This window comes from Antedon mediterranea, chromosome 1 (assembly GCF_964355755.1).
Source record: "Antedon mediterranea chromosome 1, ecAntMedi1.1, whole genome shotgun sequence".
Lineage (NCBI taxonomy): Eukaryota > Metazoa > Echinodermata > Crinoidea > Comatulida > Antedonidae > Antedon > Antedon mediterranea.
This window is the reverse complement of record NC_092670.1, coordinates 22,690,051-22,715,855: the sequence shown is the minus strand read 5'-3', so window position 1 is coordinate 22,715,855 and position 25,805 is coordinate 22,690,051. Positions and strand designations below refer to the sequence as shown.

The 25,805-nt window shown below is 32.4% G+C and overlaps 1 protein-coding gene across 2 annotated transcripts in view; it reads right to left on the bottom strand.

Moving 5' to 3' along the window:
* Positions 1-1,506: 1,506 nt before the first annotated feature.
* Positions 1,507-25,805, bottom strand: part of LOC140063180 (monocyte to macrophage differentiation factor 2-like) — a 54,337-nt gene continuing 30,038 nt past the window's right edge. For both annotated transcript variants that reach the window (XM_072109658.1, XM_072109667.1), the window contains 7 exons: positions 4,585-4,659; positions 4,324-4,405; positions 3,852-4,009; positions 3,372-3,446; positions 2,713-2,814; positions 2,183-2,261; positions 1,507-2,063 (listed from right to left, as the gene is read on the bottom strand). In XM_072109658.1, coding sequence (XP_071965759.1) covers positions 1,863-2,063; positions 2,183-2,261; positions 2,713-2,814; positions 3,372-3,446; positions 3,852-4,009; positions 4,324-4,405; positions 4,585-4,589 — 702 coding nt within the window. In that variant the 5' untranslated portion in view covers positions 4,590-4,659 and the 3' untranslated portion in view covers positions 1,507-1,862. The remainder of the gene's footprint in view (positions 2,064-2,182; positions 2,262-2,712; positions 2,815-3,371; positions 3,447-3,851; positions 4,010-4,323; positions 4,406-4,584; positions 4,660-25,805) is intronic.

The window sequence follows — 25,805 nt, the reverse complement described above, 5'->3', positions numbered from 1 at the left end:
GATATTAGGTAAGTTACAACCTAGCAGCCTTATGTGCCACAATGTCCAAAGATATTAGGTAAGTTACAACCTAGCAGCCTTATGTGCCACAATGTCCAAAGATATTAGGTAAGTTACAACCTAGCAGCCTTATGTGCCACAATGTCCAAAGATATTAGGTAAGTTACAACCTAGCAGCTTTATGTGCCACAATGTCCAAAGATATTAGGTAAGTTACAACCTAGCAGCTTTATGTGCCACAATGTCCAAAGATATTAGGTAAGTTACAACCTAGCAGCTTTATGTGCCACAATGTCCAAAGATATTAGGTAAGTTACAACCTAGCAGCTTTATGTGCCACAATGTCCAAAGATATTAGGTAAGTTACAACCTAGCAGCCTTATGTGCCACAATGTCCAAAGATATTAGGTAAGTTACAACCTAGCAGCCTTATGTGCCACAATGTCCAAAGATATTAGGTAAGTTACAACCTAGCAGCCTTATGTGCCACAATGTCCAAAGATATTAGGTAAGTTACAACCTAGCAGCCTTATGTGCCACAATGTCCAAAGATATTAGGTAAGTTACAACCTAGCAGCCTTATGTGCCACAATGTCCAAAGATATTAGGTAAGTTACAACCTAGCAGCCTTATGTGCCACAATGTCCAAAGATATTAGGTAAGTTACAACCTAGCAGCCTTATGTGCCACAATGTCCAAAGATATTAGGTAAGTTACAACCTAGCAGCCTTATGTGCCACAATGTCCAAAGATATTAGGTAAGTTACAACCTAGCAGCCTTATGTGCCACAATGTCCAAAGATATTAGGTAAGTTACAACCTAGCAGCCTTATGTGCCACAATGTCCAAAGATATTAGGTAAGTTACAACCTAGCAGCCTTATGTGCCACAATGTCCAAAGATATTAGGTAAGTTACAACCTAGCAGCCTTATGTGCCACAATGTCCAAAGATATTAGGTAAGTTACAACCTAGCAGCCTTATGTGCCACAATGTCCAAAGATATTAGGTAAGTTACAACCTAGCAGCTTTATGTGCCACAATGTCCAAAGATATTAGGTAAGTTACAACCTAGCAGCTTTATGTGCCACAATGTCCAAAGATATTAGGTAAGTTACAACCTAGCAGCCTTATGTGCCACAATGTCCAAAGATATTAGGTAAGTTACAATCTAGTAGGGTTGAAATGGTTTCTATATAATAGATGTATTAACAATAAATCTACTGAGAAAAAAAACATGAATACATAAATGATGATTATTATACTATGGCACGCCAAAGATACCAAAACATCTGGCCATGATTGTAAACAAATTATTGTTGCGACATCTTTTCAACACAACAATGCAAGATTCTATATACAGTACATGTACAGCCTCACATTTAAATGTAAAAATAGTATCTACGATAATTTTATTATAAAGAGTGTCACTATTAGATGATTGTACGTAACTATTAAAATAAATAATAATTTAAATTAAATACAATATAATATTGCAATTTCTCCAGGTTAAAAAGTATTCTTGTTATCTTTGAATTGAATTTTTAAAATAGTGTTTAAATCTATTTATTACAAAATGAATTATATACAACTTTATTCTAATTGATGCAATTTATAAATTTTACCGACATGGCCTATTTCTCTCAGGGAAGAGTGCTATAACTCAAATACATTGAATCCCCCTATCAGACAATGGTATACTTTATAAAGTGTGAGCAACCCAACCATTTTGATGTACTCGAGGAGTGTTCTTCTCGGACAGAAATAGGCCAATATTAGTTTATCCAGGTAAGCTAGGCACAAATAGACAACAATGGTTTGTGATTAAATTTTAAGTATTAAAAAAAACATTGACAAATCTAATCACTCAATGTCAGGTGAGTTTTCAGCGTATAAGTAGGTAGCGACTGCGGAGTAATGAGCATAAGCGCCACCAGCGACAAACAGATGCCAGATAGCATGGGCAAACGGAATCTTACCATCACTCTTAAAGAATAAGACGCCTGTAACGTAGATAAACCCACCAACTGCCATTCGAAATAAACCATCTGTGTTGATTTTAGACTGAAAAGTAAAAAAACATTATATTTGATAAAGGTTACTAAATTTGGTGAAGTGCAGTGAAAATTTTCAATGAATCAGACACGGTTGGACTGCTGGTAAAAAAATAAAATAAAACTTACCAATGATGTTGTCATAATAATGTAAATGAAAGGCAAAAAACCAATTACAAAGTAGAAACACGTTTCAAGCCTCTTAAATCTATAAACAAGCCAAATGGTTAGAATTAGAAAAATAAATATTCAAGCAGAAGACAAATGGTATGCAATGATATCAAACAACATGTTAAGATAGGAAATGTTATTGAACCTAAACCTATTGTTATGCTACCCAAAATTTAAAAAACCGTGTCCATTCCGTTTTTTCCTTTTTTTTCTCCTCCTCTTTTTTAACAGTTTATTTTGTGTTATGTTTTGCTACAACCTACTGGGCAAAAACCCTAAAATTAAAAAATAGAGGACGCTATAGAAAAGTTAATGTAATTTGTACATCATATGTTCAATAACTTTTATACTAGGCCTATATGTTCAATTTAAAATAAAGCTGACCCAAGATTTTTTTTCAATATAACATTTTTTTAGGCTTTATCATAAACATAAGTATAGTATTTAAGACATGTGTTAGATAAAACTTCTAAAGTATTTACACTTACTTTTCATAAAAACAATAATTATATGAAATTCCAAGAATTGCCATAACCCAGATAAACCAGCGCATCTGCTCTCCTGCCGGCCCCATGTCACGAAGCAATAGCCTAAAGTATAAACAAATCTATTATATCATTGAAACCAATTTATCAAACCACTTGACAGTGCTGAACAAAGAAACCATGGCCTTACTAAAAATATAATGCGTGCTGAAAAGGGGAATGATGCCAATTTTAAAGAACATGTAAAAGAGTTGTGTAAAGTTTGACCAAAAAAAGGTGTGAAATGCCCAAATATGGTTGTAATATGCCTAAATATGGTACTGATATGACATCAACCTGTCCATATATGGGCACATCGCATTTTTTTGACACATAAAGTTTGATAGTGTAGACAGAGCTTAATGTATGTTAAGGTACAGTTGAGGAAGCAAACATGTATAAGGTAAATTCTTAAGCTTGGTTCCCACTAGAACGTAACGCAAGGACGTAAACGCAACGCAACCGTTTTAACCAATGACAAGTGAAGTTATAGACAGTTAGCAATCACAAGCGAATAAGTCATCGCTTGTGATTGGTCAATTCACTTGCGTTGCGTTATGTCCTTGTGTTGCGTCGCTAGTGGGAACCACGCTTTAGAGAACGGTGGTAGGGAAGTAACTTACCAAGGTGTATATGAGGAGGCAATGAATAAGTAGATAACGGCTCTGTCACTGACATGCAGATAAAAATGTAGAGCACTAAAAGGAAATAAAAATTAATTAGTAAAAAAATGATAACACAGGGAAATTTGATAAAAATATAAAAAAAATAAAGCATAATTAGAATCACATGGAAATATCAATAATGCCATCATTACTGTAGGCCCTACTGCTCACACTTAGAAAGCAATCGGTGTAGTGATAGTATTTTTATTATTATTAAATAATTATAAATAAGAGCGGCTAAACCCAAAAAGCGGAAACTTGTGAATAGAAGGAGCGATTGTGCCTGTCATGAATTTCAGCAAGGACCAAAAAAATCTGAATTATGTGAATACCAAAATATGAAATTAGTAAATATCAGTGTCCATAGAATTGATAAATAGCGGATTGGTTTTTGTGTACGAGTAGATAATCAATAATATCGTAGAATCCTTTTCATACCCTTTTTTTCCACTCCATGCTACAAGGTGAAACAGTGTTGAAACACTAAACAGACAGATGAGAGCTAAGCCATAAATGACAGCGCTGATTTGGTGTTGAACGCTGGTTGACTGATGTAACATGTATACGCATCCAAGACAACTTGGCAGAATCCATAACTACATTATATAAACAATTTTCATCAAACTCAAGTTTATTTTGATTTTTTTATGTCTTAATCACTTTTTAATCAATCAATCAAGGACTGACAAAAGTTGGAAAAGCCTTCGGAAAAAAGTGAAAAGGCAACAGCTGATATAAACAACTTTAAAAATCAATCAATCATTTCTAAACATACTATCATCACCTATATGATGCAATTTTCATGATTGCCAATTTAATAAGTAATGGTTAAAATTGAGGTCTTAGCTAACTCTAAATTTGTTTAGGTGTGAAAAGGCATAAGTAGAATAACCATATTAATCATTCTTACCCCATGTGTAATGATGTTAAATATATTTTCAATATTTGTTGGCTCATACATTCTGCCATGTTCAGCTGGTCTGTTCATTAGTCTAAAAAATAAAACCATAAACTAACATTTGTTAAATCATAAATATTTTATAATGGAAACAAATTATAATTGCACAGAAAGTTGTGTTTTATACAAAATTATATTTAAAAACTCTTTTATTTGAAAAAATACACAATTAAGATTAAATATAATATTAATAATACTAAAAAGTGTACAAACCTCATAATGTAAACCTTTTTCCACTTGAGACACTAGCAAGGCTGAGTCTAAAAAACACCTTGACTCAGTCAGTCTCTGAAAAGTTTTGTAGTACACAATGATTATATTAAACTAGACTTGAACTCGTCACTTCGGACGAGTTAGGTTATCCGCAGCGCAAACGCCACGTGCACGTCATACGTTAGAATATTGCGCGCAGAAAAACGATTATGCCATTGAAATAATGTTAGTGCGCTCTCTATTTTGTGTCACGTCAAAGTATATACGGTATACACTATATTCTGTATACGTACTACATACAGTGCAGAATAGGTGAAAATAAGGGACCCAAGTTATTGACGCTTTTGGACATGATGACGTCATCACAATTTAAAAAATGGTAGATTATGCGAAAGAAAATTGATTGGCCTAGACAATATAACAAAATGGGGGGAAATGGAATACGGATAAGTGGAGATGCGCTCTATTAAATGTGATGAGCTATGCGAAAGAGACAAAAATCCTATATTTTATATTCGAGTGGCCATACGATGACGTTAAAATGTCCGGTTAGCCATATTGATGCATGATCCGATATTTACAACTCATCAACTTCCAGAATATGTCATCCACAAAAAGTTGACCGTGTAGTTTAGAATTTATGACTGTTTAAAAAAAGCATAATTTTGACGAATTTTTGAACTTTTTCATCAAAAACGCGCGCAAATTGTCAAATTCTACGTGCTCGTATGACGTGATATTAAGTCGAAATTGTTTTAAAATTGGTAAAATTATTAGAAAAGGCTAGAAAACAAAAATAACGCTACGCGCGCGTGGGAATTTTTATAAGTTTAAAATGACATGAAACGCGTAGAAAATTGATTAGAAATAGATTTTTTGCGTTTTTAGATTTTAAACGCACGTGCGCGCGTAACTTCGCGTGAAACATGCCATTTTTCCATAGTCAGTTAGCGCAAGATATAAATTAAACTTTAAATTGTTATAATGGTTTTCGATCTATGTTAAATACGCGAATTTCGTAAAAACGTGCGTAAGTCATGTTGCGCAACTCTGAAGTCATTTAAAAATAGGAGGTGCACAACTTCACGTAAATGCCCATATGCTGTCAAAGTTATGAAATGTTATGTTTACACGTTTTAGAGATACGCGATGCACAACTAATTTCCTTTATTCGTTACATATTGGTAATTTTGGCGAGGATTGCATGCCATACTTCATGTGTTGATAACTCCATGTTGGTTTGTACAGAGTCGTTCTGATACAAGATACAAGAAAACTATATTAATAACTTTGATAATACTGTATTACAAATACTATTTGATATATAACGAATATTAAGAAATAACAAACTTGATAACAAACTCAAGTTTGTTTAGAAATAGGTAAGAAATTATGTGGATTGTTTAATTTGTAGTTGTTTTGTAATTTCTACTTACCCTCTAGGCTAGCTAGGCCTAATGATATAGAGGCATGTGTTTAGTGTGCTATACACCATACGGGAAGGCTGTAGTTTGAGAGATGACAAACGTCGTGAAGTTTTTCTGCCCGATGGCTTCCGGAGCAGCACGACAATCGTGTATGGCCTGATGTGTATGTTAAATATGAACAAATAGGTCTACTACACAGTGTACCTAGGCCTAGCCTGTTTTTAGTAGGACTAAACGGTGCTAGTTTCCTTTTGCACCTTGGATATATATATTAACTTTAGTTTTTAGTTTATAAGTTCTTAATTAAAGAGAAGAAACAACGACTCGTTGAATGAGCTTACAATTATAGCATGTTGTAGGTCAGTCTAGTAGTCCTAGTAGTAGTGTAGGTCAGCGTAGTTCCCTTTCGCACCTGTCTTATCTCATTGTTACAAATGTTGGCGCTAGTTCCGTTTCGCACCTGTCATTTATTTCGACTCAAAATTTGTTTAGGCCTAGTAACTTTATCGTGAGTACCACAACTTATAATTAGGCCGCAAAAATACTTTTACGAAGAAGATCACACAAAAAGTAACAAATACATTTTTTTAATTGATGAATTTACAGTTATCGCACATCGGTTAGTGAATTTTGCGTTCAATGTTGTTGTTTCTATGGAGTGCCAAAAGAGCAATCATAATAGAGAGCTGAAAACTCAATTATTATAATGCGTATATTTAATGCATTTATTAGTGAAAATTACGTTCAATTTTAATATATTTTGCCAATGTGAATTGGCGCTCCATAGACACAACAACATTGAACATGGCGTAGGCCTATGCGAAATTCACGAACCGATGGGCGAGAAACACGTCTGTAAATTCATCAATTTAAAGGATTTATTTTTTACTTTTTGTGTGATCTCCTTCATAAAAGTATTTGAGGCCTAATTCTAAGGTGTGGTACTCACGATAAAGTTACTAAACAAATTTTGAATCGAAATAAATGACAGGTGCGAAACAGAACTAGCGCCCAAATGTTGTGGCTGTTTTGATCACAATTTGTATTGATTTTTATAATATATTTTATAGAATATATTTTTGTCTTGTAGCTGTTGGAAGAGATAAACAATAGTGTAATAACATTGTTTTTACTTCATAATCTCTAGAATATCGTAAGTAGTGTACATAAATTAAAATAAATAATTTGTAGAGATGATTAATGGCCTCATGATTGGGAGTGAACTGTTGCCTTTTATTTTTTAGGCATTATTTTCTATTATGAAACATTTACATAATTCAGATTTTATTGTTTGTGATTAAAATATTAAATGAAATTAGCATTGAGACCACATGTAATCAGCCGGCCCATACCCAAAGTCATTTTGAGGAAATTTCTTAATTTTTCAGACATTGATTAAGAAGCATGTTGATTTGGAAAAAGTTTTTATGTTGTTTATTGCCATTATTAATGTTTTTACTTGTATTTTTTAGATTGTAGAAAACATAGGCCTACAGTGTCAGCTACAGCTGTGAGTATTAGTAGATTATCTGTTAAACGGAGAAAACATATTTTCCTTACTTTGTGAACTGTTGCCTGTTATTTTGTAGGCATTTTCTATTATGAAACATTTACATAATTCAGATTTTATTGTTTGTGAATATTAAATGAAATTAGCATTGAGACTACATGTAGGCCCTAATCAGCCGTCTCATACCCAAAGTCATTTTGAGGAAATTTATTAATTTTTCAGACATTGATTAAGAAGCAATTACACCCCTTGATACAGTTAATATCAAGATGTGATAAAACAAATACATTACAAATTGTTAAAAATGCAAAATAAAGTTTACATCATTTAAAATCGGTAAAATCTACTACAGCTACCATGAAATGTGTTATACAGTATTTTGTGTATTATGAGTCACGTGTGCTGCCGATTAATCATTATTCATTTTACATGATACCTATGACAGGGCCTTATTAAAAAAAATACATTAGTTTTTGTAGTTTATTTTAACCTATAAAAAAAATTGGGTTATGTAAAAGATACCAACTAGAATCATATAGTTTGGACTACATTATTTTCAAGTTATGACTCACAACATAGTATGTTTCTTTGATCTATCATCTCTAACTACTAATGAGTTTAATTAAGCGATTAACTCGCACAAAGATTGTGAAGTGAATGATTATATCATGCGTATTACAATTATGCTGCTTGAGCATGCCTACTAATACTATGCAAGAATTTTCTCTTATAAGTCATGGGGTAGAAAAAATATATAACATTATTAATAATTTTTCTTTCTCTTTTATTGCAGAGTTTTGAAGAATTAATCCGCTGGGTCTCAGAAGAGACCCGGATCTCCGAAAGAGATCCTGCTCTCCGAAAGAGAGTACCAACGAGGATTAACCGATTATAAGTATTCCATATCAGCAACAACGAAAGCAAATTTAAAGCAAAATCTCCACTGGATGAATTATTTTAAGCAAAATCTCCACTGGATGAATAAAACGAAATCTCAAATCTTTTTATAGACAGCAGTCTATTATCTATCTAAATCTATCTATCTTTCTATTATCTATAGAAACTTTATCAAGGCTTTTGCAGAACCAAAAAAGTTAGGCGTAGTGAATATAAACATTAGTTGTCTCGAAACACAATTTGGAAAGATAAATATAAGTTTAGCAGGAAAAAAAACATATTTGTATAAAGTAATTACGAAGTAGAATACATCAATTGTATAGAATTTGAAAACAATTTCTGGATTTGATTAACCATACATAATGGATACACTATTAATAACCTTTATTATTGGTATGTTGTTTTTAATGTTCTTCTTAATGTTATGGTGCTTTTTTAAGAATAATAAAGAAAATACAAATAAAGGGTACAATAATGTCAATACAGCTGGTAATGTTGATAGTGGTATTATAGATACAACAGAATTTGAAACAGTCATTGATGAAATCTTGGACCTACTTGACCAATGTTGCTTATCTAAGAATGTCAAAGACATGAGCACTATAAAACTGGAAAATGATGATACATGTAATGTCGATTGTGAAGTTATCAAAGATACAACGGAATTTAAACAAATAATTGATGATATCATAAACATATTATCTTATAGTACAGAGGTCGCTTCAGAGTTTGATGATACATGCGATTTGTGTAGTATTGAAGTGAAAGCAGACGACAATTGCATAACATGTGACTGTTGTAGTCAATATTTTCATGTGAAATGTGTAAGAGATGTTTTTGAAGACAAACTATGTGATTCCAGAGTAATTTGGATTTGTTCAATGTGTGGGTATAGTAATTTTGTTGATAACATATTGGGTGAAATAGGTATTCCCTGTCATTTCAATAGATATACGATTCTAGAACCTGATGAATCTGTCACTGCAGACTTAACGAAAAATAAGGAAAAACGTAATAATGCCAAATTAAAAAAATGTCAACAAACAGGAAGTGAAGATTTACTTGGTAGTGATTGGATAAGGGTAAAATCAAAGAAAAGAACCGACAACAGAAAAAAAAGATGTAAAAATAGAGGAAATAAGAAAAGGAGAAAGCGCGTTATAAATGGTATAAGTATAGAACCAGGTGTAAAATATATTGGCAAAGGTGTAAAAGATTTCTATGAAAGACGAAATAATAACAAAATGGAATGGAATATGAATACAAATACTTACAGAGAATACAACAAAGAAAATGCTAAAACGAATGTATTGGGAAATTCACAAACAATAATTGACGACAGTGGTAGGCCTATGTGTGATGTTTTGAAAAATACCAAAGTAACAAACGGAATACAACAACAATCAGGTGGTGGTTCGAAACGTTTACGAAATAACAAGGGTCGTTTTGTCAAAACTAAGAAGATTGATAACAAAAAAGCACAAGGTAATGTGAATTTAAAGAATGATTGCGATACTATGAAAGATATAAAGAACATGGGTAATAATGACAATTCTGAAACGAAAACTGACGAGGATTTTAAAATAGAATGTACTGTAGAAAACGACAACACAGCGACTGACGATGCGAAAGCACAAAATAATAGCAAAATGAATGACAGAAGTAGAATAATTGATAGTAATGGTACAGATCATAAAAATCAAACATGTGCAAGTTGTGAATTTGAGGAAAATGAAGTATTGATAATTGATGACGGATGCAAAAAAGCAGTGACTGAAAAAATTAGGTCCCATACTAAACCTAAATGTGACCAACATACAATCGATGTGGATATTGAAGTTTTAACAAAAAATAATTTTTCGGAAGAATTCATAATCGATGATGTACCAAAACAAAAAAATACACGAAAAAGGCAGAAAACACAATCAATAAATGAATTACAAGTATATAATAGTAATGAAAATATAACTGTAGCACAGGGTAATTTTATTCAAGGGAATTATAGATTTGGCTTTGCAAGTGGTAAACAGTGTGTTGCAAATAGTCTTGTAGCTATTCTTTATTCTACAAAGAGGAATAGAAATGAATTTTACACCAAAGACCTTGATACAATATTGACTCTTGGAAACGAGTTGTACCGTTACATTCAGAAAGATTCCACTATGCACGAGGACCTTTTAATGATTTCTGAACTGCCGAAAGAATTGGATATCTTGGATAACACATTTGTAATATCTCCCAAAGAATCAGTTTTTGGCATAATAGATGGAAATCTCGAATTTATGGCTGAATATGGAGCCTTGTCATTAAACCAAGCTCTTGAACAAGAATTACACCAACATGATGCATTTTTTATGAATTTCAACAGAAGCACATTTTCTATTATCAAACGTGTAAATGGATTTCTTATATTTGATCCACATGCAAGAGATCGATTTGGTTGTGTTAGTAAACATGGAAAGAGTATTTTACTTTACAGTCCATCTTGGCAAGGTGTGTACGATTATTGTATAAGATTAGCAAGGTCAATGAACTGTAATATACATGAAACCGAGTTTGAACTGACTGGTGTAAATATTGAAAATAAGTCTATGATGTTATGTTCCGCTTCTGTGCTCGATGATAATTGTGAACAAAGAAACTTGGGAAACGTCGACGTTGATGAACCTAGTACGTCTTATCAGTATAAATGTAGTACAAGATTACCAGACAAGAATATTGATTCTAACGTTAAAGGCAAAAAACATAATAAAGAAGGTCATGTCTCATCAAGTAATGGATGGCAAAGTGATAGTGATATTGAAATTGTTAATGTTCAGTATGCAGAAAGACCTGACAAGAATTTTAAATTTATTCCTACCTCAGAAGCACAAAAGAAAAACATGTGTAATGAAGTAGGCATTCATTGTGAACATACCGATATGAATTGTGGTATTAACAGAGCTAGTCAGATTGGACATCCTCTTCAAATTACAAATATTACAGGTGATGGTAATTGTTTTTATCGTGCAATTTCATACATTATTTCTGGGACTGAAAATAATCATTTACTTTTAAGAAGAGCAATTACTAATCATTTATTGGAAACTGATGACTTATTTATTAATACATTTAGTCACGAATATAGATCAGTTAAGGAATATGTGTTTAAAAAAAGAGTAATGGATAATGGAACGTGGGCATCCAATACTGAAATAAGTGCAATGGCAAACTTGCTTAATACAGATATTTATTCATTTAATGATCAACTTTTGACGTGGCAATTGTTTTCTGCTAAAAAGCCGGGAAGAATAGATGATGTTACAACTGACAATGGTATATATATTTTGTACACCATGAATGTACATTTTAATGTAGTAGAATCTGTCAATGTGAGTCAAACTAATGTTCAGGAAACAACAGGACAAGTTGATATGAATGTGACAACAAGGAAACGAAAGCAAACAGGAAAAGAAACTTGTGACACATTTGAAGATATAGAACCAAAACCCAAACAGAGTAAAAATGTTGAAAAACCTTGTTCAGAAAGCAGAGTAAAAATATTGAGCAGAAAACGAAAACAATCTTATAGAATTAAAAAAGAAAGAGAAAAGAATCGACAAAAAATTAAACGGGAAACAGAAGAAAACAATAATTCAAAAGAAACAAATGAAATCGGAAACAAATATCAAAGTGATTCTGTATACAGAGAGGAAAAAAAACGCAAAGTAAAAGAGGCACAAAAAATAAGATATGGTGATGATGATTATAAATTCCAAAAGAGGAAGGAAAACAAAGAAAGACAACACAAAATGTATAAATGTGAACCTGAATATAATGTGAAGGTACGAAATAAAGCTAGACATAACTACAACATTAATTTGGATTACCGAACAACCAAAAAAGAAACCAAAAAGAATCGATACAACAATGATACAATGTTTAGGCATACAACTATACAAAATAATAAACAAAGAAGTAAGGAGAGGTATCACAATGATCCACAATTTCGACAAAATTTGAAGCAAATATTATCAGAGAAGTATTGTAATAATTCACAATTCAGAGAAAACCTTACCCAAAAAGTGGCAGAAAAGTATCGGAGTAATTTGAAATTTCGACAAAACCTTAAGCATAAATTGGTAGAGAAGTATCGGACTAATTTGAAATTTCGGCAAAACCGTAAGCAGAAATTGGCAGAGAAGTATTGGAGTAATTTGAAATTTAGACAAAACTGTAAAGAAAAATTGGCTGAAAAGTATCAGAGTAATTTGAAATTTAGACAAAAATGCAAAGACCAATTGGCAGAAAAGTATAGGAGTAATTTGAAATTTAGACAAAAATGCAAAGACAAATTGGCAGAAAAGTATAGGAGTAATTTGAAATTTAGACAAAAATGCAAAGACAAATTGGCAGAAAAGTATAGGAGTAATTTGAAATTTAGACAAAACTGTAAACAAAAATTGGCTGAGAAATATCGAGGTAATTTAAAATTTTGGCAAAGGTGTAAGCAAAGATTTACAGAAAAGTATCATGGTGATGAAGGGTTCCGAAACAAAATCATGAAGAAAAACATGAAGAATCGGGAAAAAATCAAAACAGAAAACACTAATTTTGAGATTGTTTTAGAAAACTTCAGGAAAACAGTTTCTCGTGGTCCTGAATATGTTTGTTGTGTATGCTTTAAATTGTTATTCAAAGATCAAGTTATGAAGTGCATCAAAGCTAAATACAAAAATAAGGGTTGTATAAATGAAAAGTATTTGCATATTTGCAACAATGAATGTAATAAACCTTGTGAATTTGTCGAATCACCAAGATGTCGTTTATAGATTTGTTTCACGTGCCACAGGAAAATGTTAAACGGGAAAGTTCCCGCAGAAGCCAATTCAAACAATTTACAACTACACGAAATTCCTCCTGAGCTCAGGTGTTTAAATAATTTAGAGCAGCATTTGATTGGATTAAACATTCCTTTTATGAAATTAATAAATTTACCAAAAGGTGGACAGAATGGAATACATGGACCAGTCGTATGTGTACCATCAAATACTATTGAAACTGTAAAAATGTTGCCTAGACCACAGGTTGATGATCAATTAATTTCCGTAAAATTGAAGCGAAAGTTGTCTTACAAAGGTTATTACAAATATAAATTTGTTAACACTGCCAATGTTATTCAAGCTCTTAGATATTTACAAGATCATAACAAGTGCTATTTTGATATAGCTATTAATGAAGAATGGCATAATTATTTATCTGAAGAAAATATCGAAAATGCAAATACTAAGGTACATGAAAATCAAACATGTGTAGAAAACAATGAAGAAGAAGAGGAAGAAGTAGAAGACCGATTGTGTGGTGCTATCTTTGATACAAGTCTCCAACCTGTTGATAGGCGACAAAATTTGGTTGATGAATATTTTAATGACATAATTTGTTGTGCACCGTGTGAAAATAATAGCCCTATTGCATTATTAAGTAATAAAAGCAATGAAGCAAAATCATTTCCAGTGCTATTTCCAACAGGCCAACCAACATTCCATGACACGAGAGATGTTAAAATAACACTCGGACGTTATTTTCATAATAGATTAATGCATATAGATAACAGGTTTGCACAAAATGCAGAATACATATTTTATGCTCAATCTTTATATGAACTTCAACAAATTTTATCAAGTATTTCTATTGCATTGCGAAAAGGGTCAAGTAAAAAGGATGATTTTAGCAAAGTTACTGTATCCGATTTGAAAAATGTTACCAAAATTGAGGAAATTTTAAAATCTGATAGGGGTTATAAATTTTTAAAACAAATTCGAGGAACTCCACCGTACTGGCAAGCTACACAGAAAGATGTAATAGCAATGGTTAGACAGATTGGAAAGCCAACATTCTTTCTTTCATTCTCAAGTGCTGACTTCCGTTGGAAAGAAATAATGACGACATTGTTAAGTCAGTCAGGAGACCTAAGAAACATTGAAGAATTGGAATGGGCAGATAAATGTAATTTGTTGAAATCAAATCCAGTGACTGTTGCCAGAATGTTTGACAAACGCTTTCATACTTTTTTGAAAAATGTAATTTTGTCTGAAGCACAGCCTATTGGTAAAGTCATAGATTATTTTTACCGAATTGAATTTCAAATGAGAGGAAGTCCGCATGTTCATATGTTAGTATGGGTTGAAAATGCTCCTATTTTTGGTACAGATAAAGATAAAGAAGTTATTAATTTTATCGATAAATATATTTCTTGTGCTGTGCCATGTGAAACTGTAGATCCTGAAATGAATGAAATTGTTAAAAGTGTGCAAATTCACAGTAAAAGACATTCTAAATCATGTAAAAAAAAGGGAACAAATTGCAGATTTAACTTCCCCAGACAACCTTCTGGAAATACATTTGTTATGAGACCTACAATTGTGGATAAAGACAATGATGATAATGATGACAATAAACAAGCAATGGAGCTGTTAACCTCAGTAAAAGATGCTGTGAGTAATGAAGAAACATATAGAAATGCAATAGAACTTTTTCAAAGTTTAGGTATTACACAGAGTGCATTTGAGAAAGCAAATAATTGTGTAGCTACTGAGGAAAAAATTGTTATAAAGAGAAACCCTCAAGATGTGTGGGTAAATCAATATAATCCTTCCTTATTGAGAGCATGGAATGCTAATATGGATATTCAGTATATTACAAATGTATATGCATGTATTATTTACGTTATAGGATACATGTCTAAATCTGAACGGGAAATGGGCTTACTTTTATCTCATGCAGCATCAGAAGTGAAAGAAGGCAATGAAGATGCTAGACAAAGTTTGCGAAAACTTGGTAATGTTTATATGAATAACCGAGAAGTGTCTGCACAAGAAAGTATTTATCGCGTTTGTAGTTTAAGATTAAAAGAATGTTCAAGAAAAGTTGAATTTATCCCAGTAGGACCTAATCCTGTCAGAATGAGTTTACCACTAAGTGTAATTAAAAACAAAGCAGATGATGATGTAAGTGCATGGTTGCCAAATAAGATCGACAAATATAAAGCTCGACCTAATAGTTCTGAATTTAATAAAATGTGCCTTGCAAAATTTTGTTCGGAATATAGAATATTGAGTTCATCAGAAATGAAAGGAAACAAACAAAAAAAGAATGTATTTCAGTTAAAAAAACAGTATGGATTCATCCAAAAAAGAACACGAACTAGTAATGCTATAGTAAGATACCCTCGATTTCCAATGGATACAGCACCTGAGAAATATTTTTTGAGTGTACTTCAGTTATTTCTACCATTTCGAAAAGATGAACAGTTAAAACCTCCAAATTTTGAAACGTATGAACAATTTCATGAGAAAGGATGTGTGAAATTATGTGGCTGTCAATTACAAACGGTAAAGTCAATAGTTCATGGAAACATGGAACAATATGAAAAAAGTTCTGATGATGTAGAAGAAGCACAGGAATGTTTATCAAAATTTGGACCACAAGAAGATGCATGGAGCCTATTATGTCCAGAAAGCGAAAAAGAAAGGTTAGACAACCCAAAGCCAAATGTAGAGGTTGATGATGAAGAAGATGACTTTTTCATTCCAGATTTTGGAATTCAAAAAAATCAAACATCTAAAGTAGAGTCTAATTCATTTAATATTCCAAGACCAGAATTGAACAAAATGATTCGATCTTTAAATGAAAAACAACAACATATATTTTATAAGACAAGACAATGGTGTTTAGACAAAGTTAATGGTAAAAAACCTGAAGCATTTTACACTTTCATAACTGGAGGCGCTGGTACAGGAAAAAGTCATTTGGTAAATTGTATTTATAATGAAGCGACACGTATTCTCGGAAAGATTATGGAAAATCCCGATGATTTGTCAATATTGAAATTAGCTCCTACAGGAATCGCAGCATATAATATTAAAGGCCAAACTATTCATAGCGCTTTGTCGATCCCAATTAATATTTCACTTCCGTATCAACCACTTGGAGAAGAAAAAATAAGTGCACTTCGTAATAAATTGGGCCAGTTGCAAATTGTTATTATAGATGAAATATCAATGGTAAATCAAAGGTTACTTTGGTATATCCACGGACGATTAAGGCAAATAAAACAAGTACGCAACGATAGTCCATTTGGTAACATTTCAGTAATTGCTGTTGGTGATTTTTATCAGTTACCCCCGGTGATGGGCAGTTCGTTATATAAAGACACATTGGAAAGCTCACTGTGGATAGACAACTTTAAGCAAGTACAGTTAGATCAAATCATGAGGCAAAAAGAAGATAAACAATTTGCTTTATTGTTAAACAAATTGCGTACAAAAGAAAAACATGATTGTTTGTCTGATAACGATTTATTAGTTCTAAAATCACGTGAAACAGGTGAAGAATGTGAAGATGCTGTTCATATTTACCCACGCAACAAACAAGTTGATGAATGGAATAAAAAAATGTTGCACAAAACCTGTACAGACATTGTATGCATTAAAGCAGAAGATAGTGTAGTAAATAGCAAGAAACAGAGCAAAAATTGTGACAAACCTCGGAATTCACGTCAAACTAGTTTACTAAATTATTTATGGATTGCAATTAATGCCAGAGTGATGTTGATTAAAAATGTAGATGTTAAAAAAGGCTTAACGAATGGATGTATGGGACATGTTGATGAAATAGTCAAACCTGATCATAACACCGAACCAGTATCTATTAAAGTAAAATTTGACAATAATGACATTGGTATTCAGGCAATTGAAATGTTTAAAGAATCTATGGGGAAAAAATACAGTCGAAAACAATTTCCTCTCAAATTAGCATATGCATGCACAGTTCATAAAGTGCAAGGAATGACAATGGATAAAGCGGTGGTTTGCCTTAAAGATACTTTTACGCATGGTCAAGCATATGTAGGCCTCAGTCGTGTTACTTCAATAACTGGACTTACTATTGAAAATTTTAAACCTAGTCTGATTTATTGTGATCCAAACATAAAGAAGTGCTTAAATAATATGGATTCATACGTACAATGTGATAAACAAGGTCATGATTCGGCTTCTAGATTTTCAATAATGTTACATAACATTCAAGGGCTTAAACAACATTTTGTTGATCTTCAGTGTAATGATTTGTTTATGAATTCTAATATCATATGTCTAACTGAAACATGGTTAAACAAGGATGATGATGTTTTTGACGTACGCATTGAGCCGTATAAATTTTATCACCAAGCAAGGTATGATTCGTATTCTAATACAAATGATCTCAGTTCCAAAATAAAACATCGGGCTCATGGTGGCGTTGCAGTGTATGCCAAGAACACGTCTTCAAGCAGATTAAACATATGTAATAAGGATATAGAAGCAGTTTCATTTTTAATAACAAGTCCGATTTCTTTTGCCGTGTCAGTAATTTATCGACCCCCAAGTTATGATATTAATCAATTCTGTCAAAATTTGAGAAAACATTTGGAAGAGTTACATAAAATGAGCACAAAATGTATTGTAATGGGTGATTTTAATGAAAATCTTTTCAAACAATCTTCCAGAGTGAATAATTTAATGGCAGAGAATGAGTACAAACAACATGTTACATGTTCTACAACTGAAAACAATACATTGATTGATCATGTTTATAGCAAAGGTCTTGATTCAGTACAGGCTGAAGTAATTCCAATTTATTATAGCTATCATGAAGCCATTCAAATTAAATTTTAATTGCATCAATGGCTTTTAAGTATTTGAATTATATTTCTGTAAAAACTTTTTTAGGAATTGAAAATAGAACTGGATACAAATTAAAAAAAACAATTTGATAAAAACAAGCTAAAAATCATTATGACCCTCTATGCACAAGAGGCAGCAAGTAATCTGTAACTTCAACCCATGTCATTCTCCTGTATAGGAAAAAAAATATCTGGTGTCTAAACACATTTCAATCTAGTTTTTATGTGAGTTATATTATTATAGATATTGTTCTGAATTTGAATATGTAATGTTGCAATCTCTGTACATAATAATCGTTCAATATCTACCAGTATTCAAGTAATGTTGAAAATAAAAAGTTACATTTCACAGAAGAAGAAAATACGTTTTGTTTTATACGATTACCAATACTTCATTAGGTCTATACATAATTTCAGTTGTATAATTGTTTTTTTATATTATTTTTTTTTTCTTTCCAGGTCCACATGAAATTACTAATACAGTAATTTACTCATGTGGAAGAATAATCAATTTATTATCTATGCAAGAGGGGCAGCGAATAATCTGTAACTTCAACCCATGTCAGTCTCCTGTATAGGAGAAACAATATCTGGTGAGTAAACACAATTTAATCTTGTTTTTATGTGAGTTATATTATTATAAATATTGTTCTGAATTTGAATATGCAATGTTGCAATCTTTGCACATGATAATCTTTCAATATCTACCAGTATTCAAGTAATGTTAAAAATAAAATGTTGCATTTTACAGAAGAAAAAATATGTTTTGTTTTATACGATTACCAATACTTCATTAGGTCTATACATAATTTCAGTTGTATAATTGTTTTTTATATTATTTTGTTTCAGTTTCACGTGAAATTACTAATAATTTACTCATTTGCAAGAATAACAACAATTTACTTTGTTTTGGTTTTTAGGTGTTCAATAGAATGGTTTCATCTCTTCAATCAAAATGGGATCTGGATTTTTAGGCAGTCAGTAATGCAGTCATTTGCTCTTTCATATCAATTGTCTAAACGCAGCAAATGATTCAATTATTAATTATATTATTTATAGTTAATAATTAAGAAGCTTCTATAAATATGTAAATAAATATGTGTTTAATAAATCCACAACTAACAAATTAACATGTATATAATGTACTAAGTAAAATTACTGATCACGAACGTGTGCATGAACTACTGTATAGTATAAACAGCCTACTATATTATGTTAACAATTGTGTGCAATTTGCAATAACCAATGAAAGCTTTTATAAATACACAGACTTTATACATATTTGTGTGTTTTCTTCATTTTGTTTGAAATAAAAGATTATTTTTAACAGTTATGGGGTGATATTAGTTTTATCAGAAATATTATATCTATTGGAGCAAGTTTCACTGGTAACTGAGATAATTGATCAGATCAAAGAATTCCTCTTAACGAAAACATAATACATTTTATTTAAAAAGCAAATTTAGAAGGTACAACTGAGATTTGTAATATGTTGAAATGATGAACTATGCCAAAAAACAAATAAAAATCATACCTTCCCAATTACTATTACCTTAGCATGACCCCATAGCATGACCTCACAGCATCCGATACGAAAATTGTTCTGAGCAACAACATGTTGAAATTTTGAGGAAATTCAGGTAGGTAAAAGTGAGATTTTAATGAATTGTGTCTATTTTGTGTCATACGTCTGGTATATATTACAGTGAAGCTTAGAAAATATTACGAGACCCATATTTTCATTCAAATTTTCACTTGTTGACGTCATCAAAATAAAACATGAAGGTAACAACTTCAGAGAATAATTATCTAACTAATTATATTCTTAGAAGTTGAAGAATATTGGGCACGCTGGCAATTATTATGCCATCCTATGAGTATGACATAAATATGTTTACAGTGCTGACAGCATATTTCAGAATACACTGTATATGTTATATAATTTAATTATCTAAATAATTACTTTAATAAAAATTTGGATTTTGGAAACATGAAACTGAGATGCGCTCTAATTTGACTTTTTTGAATTTAACTGGTCATATGATGACGTCATGACATAGATAGACAAAATATGTATATGAATTCAAATCTACTCGCGTAATTTTTACGTAGCAAGCCATTTTTATCATGACAAAAAGTTGCTAAATATTATGAAATGCACTTAATAAAAAAATAAAAATAAATTTGTGTTGAGAATTTATAAGCAACCATAAATTCCATTAAATCGGGCGTAACTTGCGCTGCGCGACTCTAAAATCATATAACGAAGCTTCTTGCTCATCTAGAGCTACAGGTCAATCTTATGACAAAGTTATACAATCTTATGTTTTCCAGAATTAGAGATACACTGCGAAAAAATTTCGTGGAAAGAAAGAAGAATATAGAAAAATTAAAAAAATAAATTTGAATTCGTCACTACGAACGAGTTAAGTTATCGGCCGCGCAAACGCCACGTGCACGTCATACGTTAGAATATTGCGCACAGGAAAAAGAGCATGCCATTTAAAAAATGTTAGTGCGCTCTCTATTTTGTGTAACGTCTAAGTATAGAGAGTATACACTATATACTGTTATTACGTACTACATACAGTGCAGAATAGGTGCAAATAAGCGACCAAAGTTATTGACGCTTTTGCACATGATGACGTCATAAAAAAAATGTAAATGGTAAATCATGCGAAAGATAATTGATTGACCTAAACAATATAAAAAAAAGGAGAGCAATGGAATACGGATAATTGGAGATGCGCTCTATTAAATGTGATGAGCTATGACGAAAGAGACAAAAATCCTATTATTTATATTTGAATGGCCATACGATGACGTAACAATGTCCGGTTAGCCATATTTATGCATGATTTGATATCTATAACTCATCTACTTCCAGAATATGTAATTTAAAAAAAGTTCACCACGTAGTTTAGAATTTATGACTGTTTAAATAAAGGTCTAATTTTGACGAATTTTTGAAGTTTTTCATCAAAAACGTGCGCAAGTTATTCAATTATACGTGCTCGTACGACGTGATTTTAAGTCGAAATTGATTGAAAATTGATGAATTTACTAGAAAAGGTTGAAAAAACTAAAATCAAGCAAAAAAATGATGTTTTTGCGCTACGTGCGCACGCGCGCGTAAAAAAAATTGCGCACGCGTGGGAATTTTTGAAAAGCTCAAAATGACATGAAACGCGTAGAAAGTTGATTAGAAATTGATTTTTCGCATTTTGAAATTTTAAACGCGCGTGCGCGCGTAACTTTTTGTGAAACATGCCATTTTTAATCCATAGATAGTTTGCGCATTATATGACTTAAATTTTCACCAAGTTTCAATAAAAAAGGACTTTTAGTTTTTATTCTATGATCAATCATTGAAATTCACAAAATTGCGCGTAACTTACGCTGCGCAACTCCGAAATCGTCGAAAAGCTTGGCTGCACATCTACAACTACAGGTCAATCTTATGACAAAGTTATACAATGTTATATTTACCAGAATTAGAGATATGCGACCAACAAAATTCGTGGAAAGAAAGAAGAACAAAGAAAAAGAAAAAGAAACTAGATTTGAACTCGTCACTTCGGACGAGTTAGGTTATCCGCAGCGCAAAGGCCACGTGCACGTCATACGTTAGAATATTGCGCGCAGAAAAACGATTATGCCATTGAAAAAATGTTAGTGCGCTCTCTATTTTGTGTCACGTCAAAGTATATACGGTATACACTATATTCTGTATACGTACAACATACAGTGCAGAATAGGTGAAAATAAGTGACCAAAGTTATTGACGCTTTTGGACATGATGACGTCATCACAATTTAAAAAATGGTAGATTATGCGAAAGATAATTGATTGACCTAGACAATATAACAAAATGGGGGAATTGGAACACGGATAAAGGAGATGCGCTTTGTTAAATGTGACGAGCTATGACGAAAGAGTAAAAAATCCTATATTTGATATTCGTGTGGCCATACGATGACGTCACAAGGTCCGGTTAGCCAAATCGATGCATGATTCTATATCTACAACTCATCTACATTCAGAATATGTAATTTTAAAAAAGTTCACCACGTAGTTTAGAATCTATGACTGTTTAAAAAAAGGCATTATTTTGACAAATTTTTGAACTTTTTCATCAAAAATGCGCGTAAATTGTTTAATTCTACGTGCTCGTATGACGTGATTTTAAGTCGAAATTGTTTGAAAGTTGGTAAATTTACTAAAAAAGACAGGAAAAACAAAAATCAAGCAAAAAAATGATGTATTTGCGCTACGTGCGCACGCGCGCGTAAAAAATTTGCGCACGCGTGGGAATTTTTGAAATGCTCAAAATGACCTGAAACGCGTAGAAAGTTGATTAGAAATTGATTTTTCGCAATTTGAAATTTTAAACGCGCGTGCGCGCGTAACTTTTTGTGCAACCTGCCATTTTTAATCTACAGAAAGTTTGCGCTTTATATGACTTAAATTTTCACCAAGTTTCAATACAAAATGACTTTTTGTTTTTAATCTATGATCAATAATTTAAATTCATAAAATCGCGCGTAACTTACGCTGCGCGACTCGAAATTTGAAAAAAAAAGTTTCTTGCACATCTACAGATATAGGGCAATCTTTTGACAAAGTTATACAATCTTCTGTTGGCTAGAATTAGAGATACGCTGCCCACAAAAAATGGGAGAGAAGTGTGGAAAGAAAGAAATAAATACTAGATTTGAACTCGTCACTACGGACGAGTTAGGTTATCCGCAGCGCAAAAGCCACGTGCACGTCATACGTTAGAATATTGCGCGCAAAAAAACGATTACGGCATTGAAAAAATGTTAGTGCGCTCTCTATTTTGCGTCACGTCTAAGTATATACGGTATAACACTATTATATTGTATACGTATTACATACAGTGCAGAATAGGTGAAAATAAGTGACCAAAGTTATTGACGCTTTTGGACATGATGACGTCATCGCAATTTAAAAAATCGTAGATTATGCGAAAGATAATCGATTGGCCTAGACAATATAACAAAATGGGAGGAAATGAAACACGGATAAGTGGAGATGCGCTCTATTAAATGTGATGAGCTATGCGAAAGAGACAAAAATCCTATATTTTATATTCGAGTGGCCATACTATGACGTCACAATGTCCGGTTAGGCATATTGATAAATGATTTTTTATCTACAACTCATCTACTTCCAGAATCTGAAATTTAAAAAAAGTTCACCACGGAGTTTAGAATCTATGACTGTTTTAAAAAAGGCATAATTTTGACGAATTTTTGAACTTTTTCATCAAAAACGCGCGCAAATTGTTCAATTCTACGTGCTCGTATGACGTGATTTTAAGTCGAAATTGATTGAAAATTGGTAAATTTACTAGAAAAGGCTGAAAAAACAAAAATCAAGCAAAAAAAAGATGTTTTTGCCCTAAGTGCGCACGCGCGCGTAAAAAAATTGCGCATGCGTGGGAATTTTTGAAATGTTCAAAATGACCTGGAACGCGTAGAAAGTTGATTAGAAATTAATTTTACGCATTTTGAAATTTTAAACGCACGTGCGCGCGTAACTTTATGTGAAACATGCCATTTTTAATCCATAGAAAGTTTGCGCATGATATGACTTAAATTTTCACCGAGTTTCAATACAAAATGACTTTTAGTTTTTAATCTATGATCAATCATTGAAATTCATAAAATCGCGCGTAACTTACGCTGCGCGACTCAAAATTCGAAAAAAAAAATGTCCTGCACATCTACAGCTACAGGCCAATCTTATAACAAAGTTATAGAATCATATGTTGGCTAGAAGTAGAGATACGCTGCGAACAAAATTCGTGGAAAGAAAGAAGAATATCGAAAAAAAAAAAAAAGATCCTGACAATAACAAGGGGTTATCCGCCAAGTGCGGATAACCAACTAGATTTGAACTCGTCACTACGGACGAGTTAGGTTATCCGCAGTGCAAAAGCCACGTGCACGTCATACGTTAGAATAGTGCGCGCAAAAAAATAAAACGATTATGGCATTGAAAAATGTTAGTGCGCTCTCTATGTTGCGTCGCGTCTAAGTATATACGGTATAACACTATATACTGTATACGTACTACATACAGTGCAGAATAGGTGAAAATAAGTGACCAAAGTTATTGACGCATTTGAATATGATGACGTCATCACAATTTTTAAAATGGTGGATCATGCGAAAGGTAATTGATTGATCTAGACAATATAAAAAAATTGAGTGAAATGGAATAAGGATAAGTAGAGATGCGCTCTATTAAATTGACGAGCTATGACGAAAGAGAAAAAAATCCTATATTTTATATTCGGGTGGCCATACGATGACGTCACAATGTCTGGTTAGCCATATCAATGCATGATTCGAGAAAAACAACTCATCTACTTCCAGAATCTGAAATTTTAAATATTTTCACCTCGGAGTTTAGAATCTATGACTGTTTTAAAAAAGGCATAATTTTGACGAATTTTTGAACTTTTTCTTCAAAAACGCGCGCAAATTGTTCAATTCTACGTGCTCGTATGACGTGATTTTAAGTCGAAATTGATTGAAAATTGGTAAATGTACTAGAAAAGGCTGAAAAAACAAAAATCAAGCAAAAAAAAGATGTTTTTGCGCTACGTGCGCACGCGCGCGTAAAAAAATTGCGCACGTGTGGGAATTTTTGAAATGCTCAAAATGACATGAAACGCATAGAAAGTTGATTAGAAATTGATTTTTCGCATTTTGAAATTTCAAACGCGCGTGCGCGCGTAACTTTTTGTGAAACATGCCATTTTTAATCCATAGAAAGTTTGCGCATGATCTCACTTAAATTTTCACAAAGTTTCAATACAAAACAACTTTTAGTTTTTATTCTATGATCAATCATTGAAATTCATAAAATCGCGCGTAACTTACGCTGCGCAACTCCAAAATCGTCCAAAAGCTTGGCTGCACATCTACAGCTATAGGTCAACCTTATGACAAAGTTATACAATCTTATGTTGGCCACAAGATAGAGATGTGCTGCGAACAAAATTCGGGGAAAGAAAGAAGAATAACATAGAAAAAAAAAAAAAAAAAAAAAAAAAAAAAGATCCTGACAATAACAAGGGGTTATCCGCCAAGTGCGGATAACCAACTAGATTTGAACTCGTCACTACGGACGAGTTAGGTTATCCGCCTCGCAAAACCCACGCGCATGACACCTAAGTTAGAATATTGCGCGCAGAAAAACGATTATGCCATTGAAAAAATGTTAGTGAGCCCTCTATTTTGTGTCGCGTCTAAGTGTGTACGGTATACACTATATACTGTATACGTACTACATACAGTGCAGAATAGGTGAAAATAAGTGACCAAAGTTATTGACGCATTTGAACATGATGACGTCATCACAATTTTAAAAATGGTGAATCATGCGAAAGATAATTGATTGATCTAGACAATATAAAAAAATTAAGTGAAATGGAATACGGATAAGTGGAGATGCGCTCTATTAAATTTGACGAGCTATGACGAAAGAGAAAAAAATCCTATATTTTATATTCGGGTGGCCATACGATGACGTAACAATGTCCGGTTAGCCATATCAATACATGATTCAAGAAAAACAACTCATCTACTTCCAGAATATGTAATTTTAAAAAAGTTCACCACGTAGTTTAGAAGTTATGACTGTTTAAAAAAAG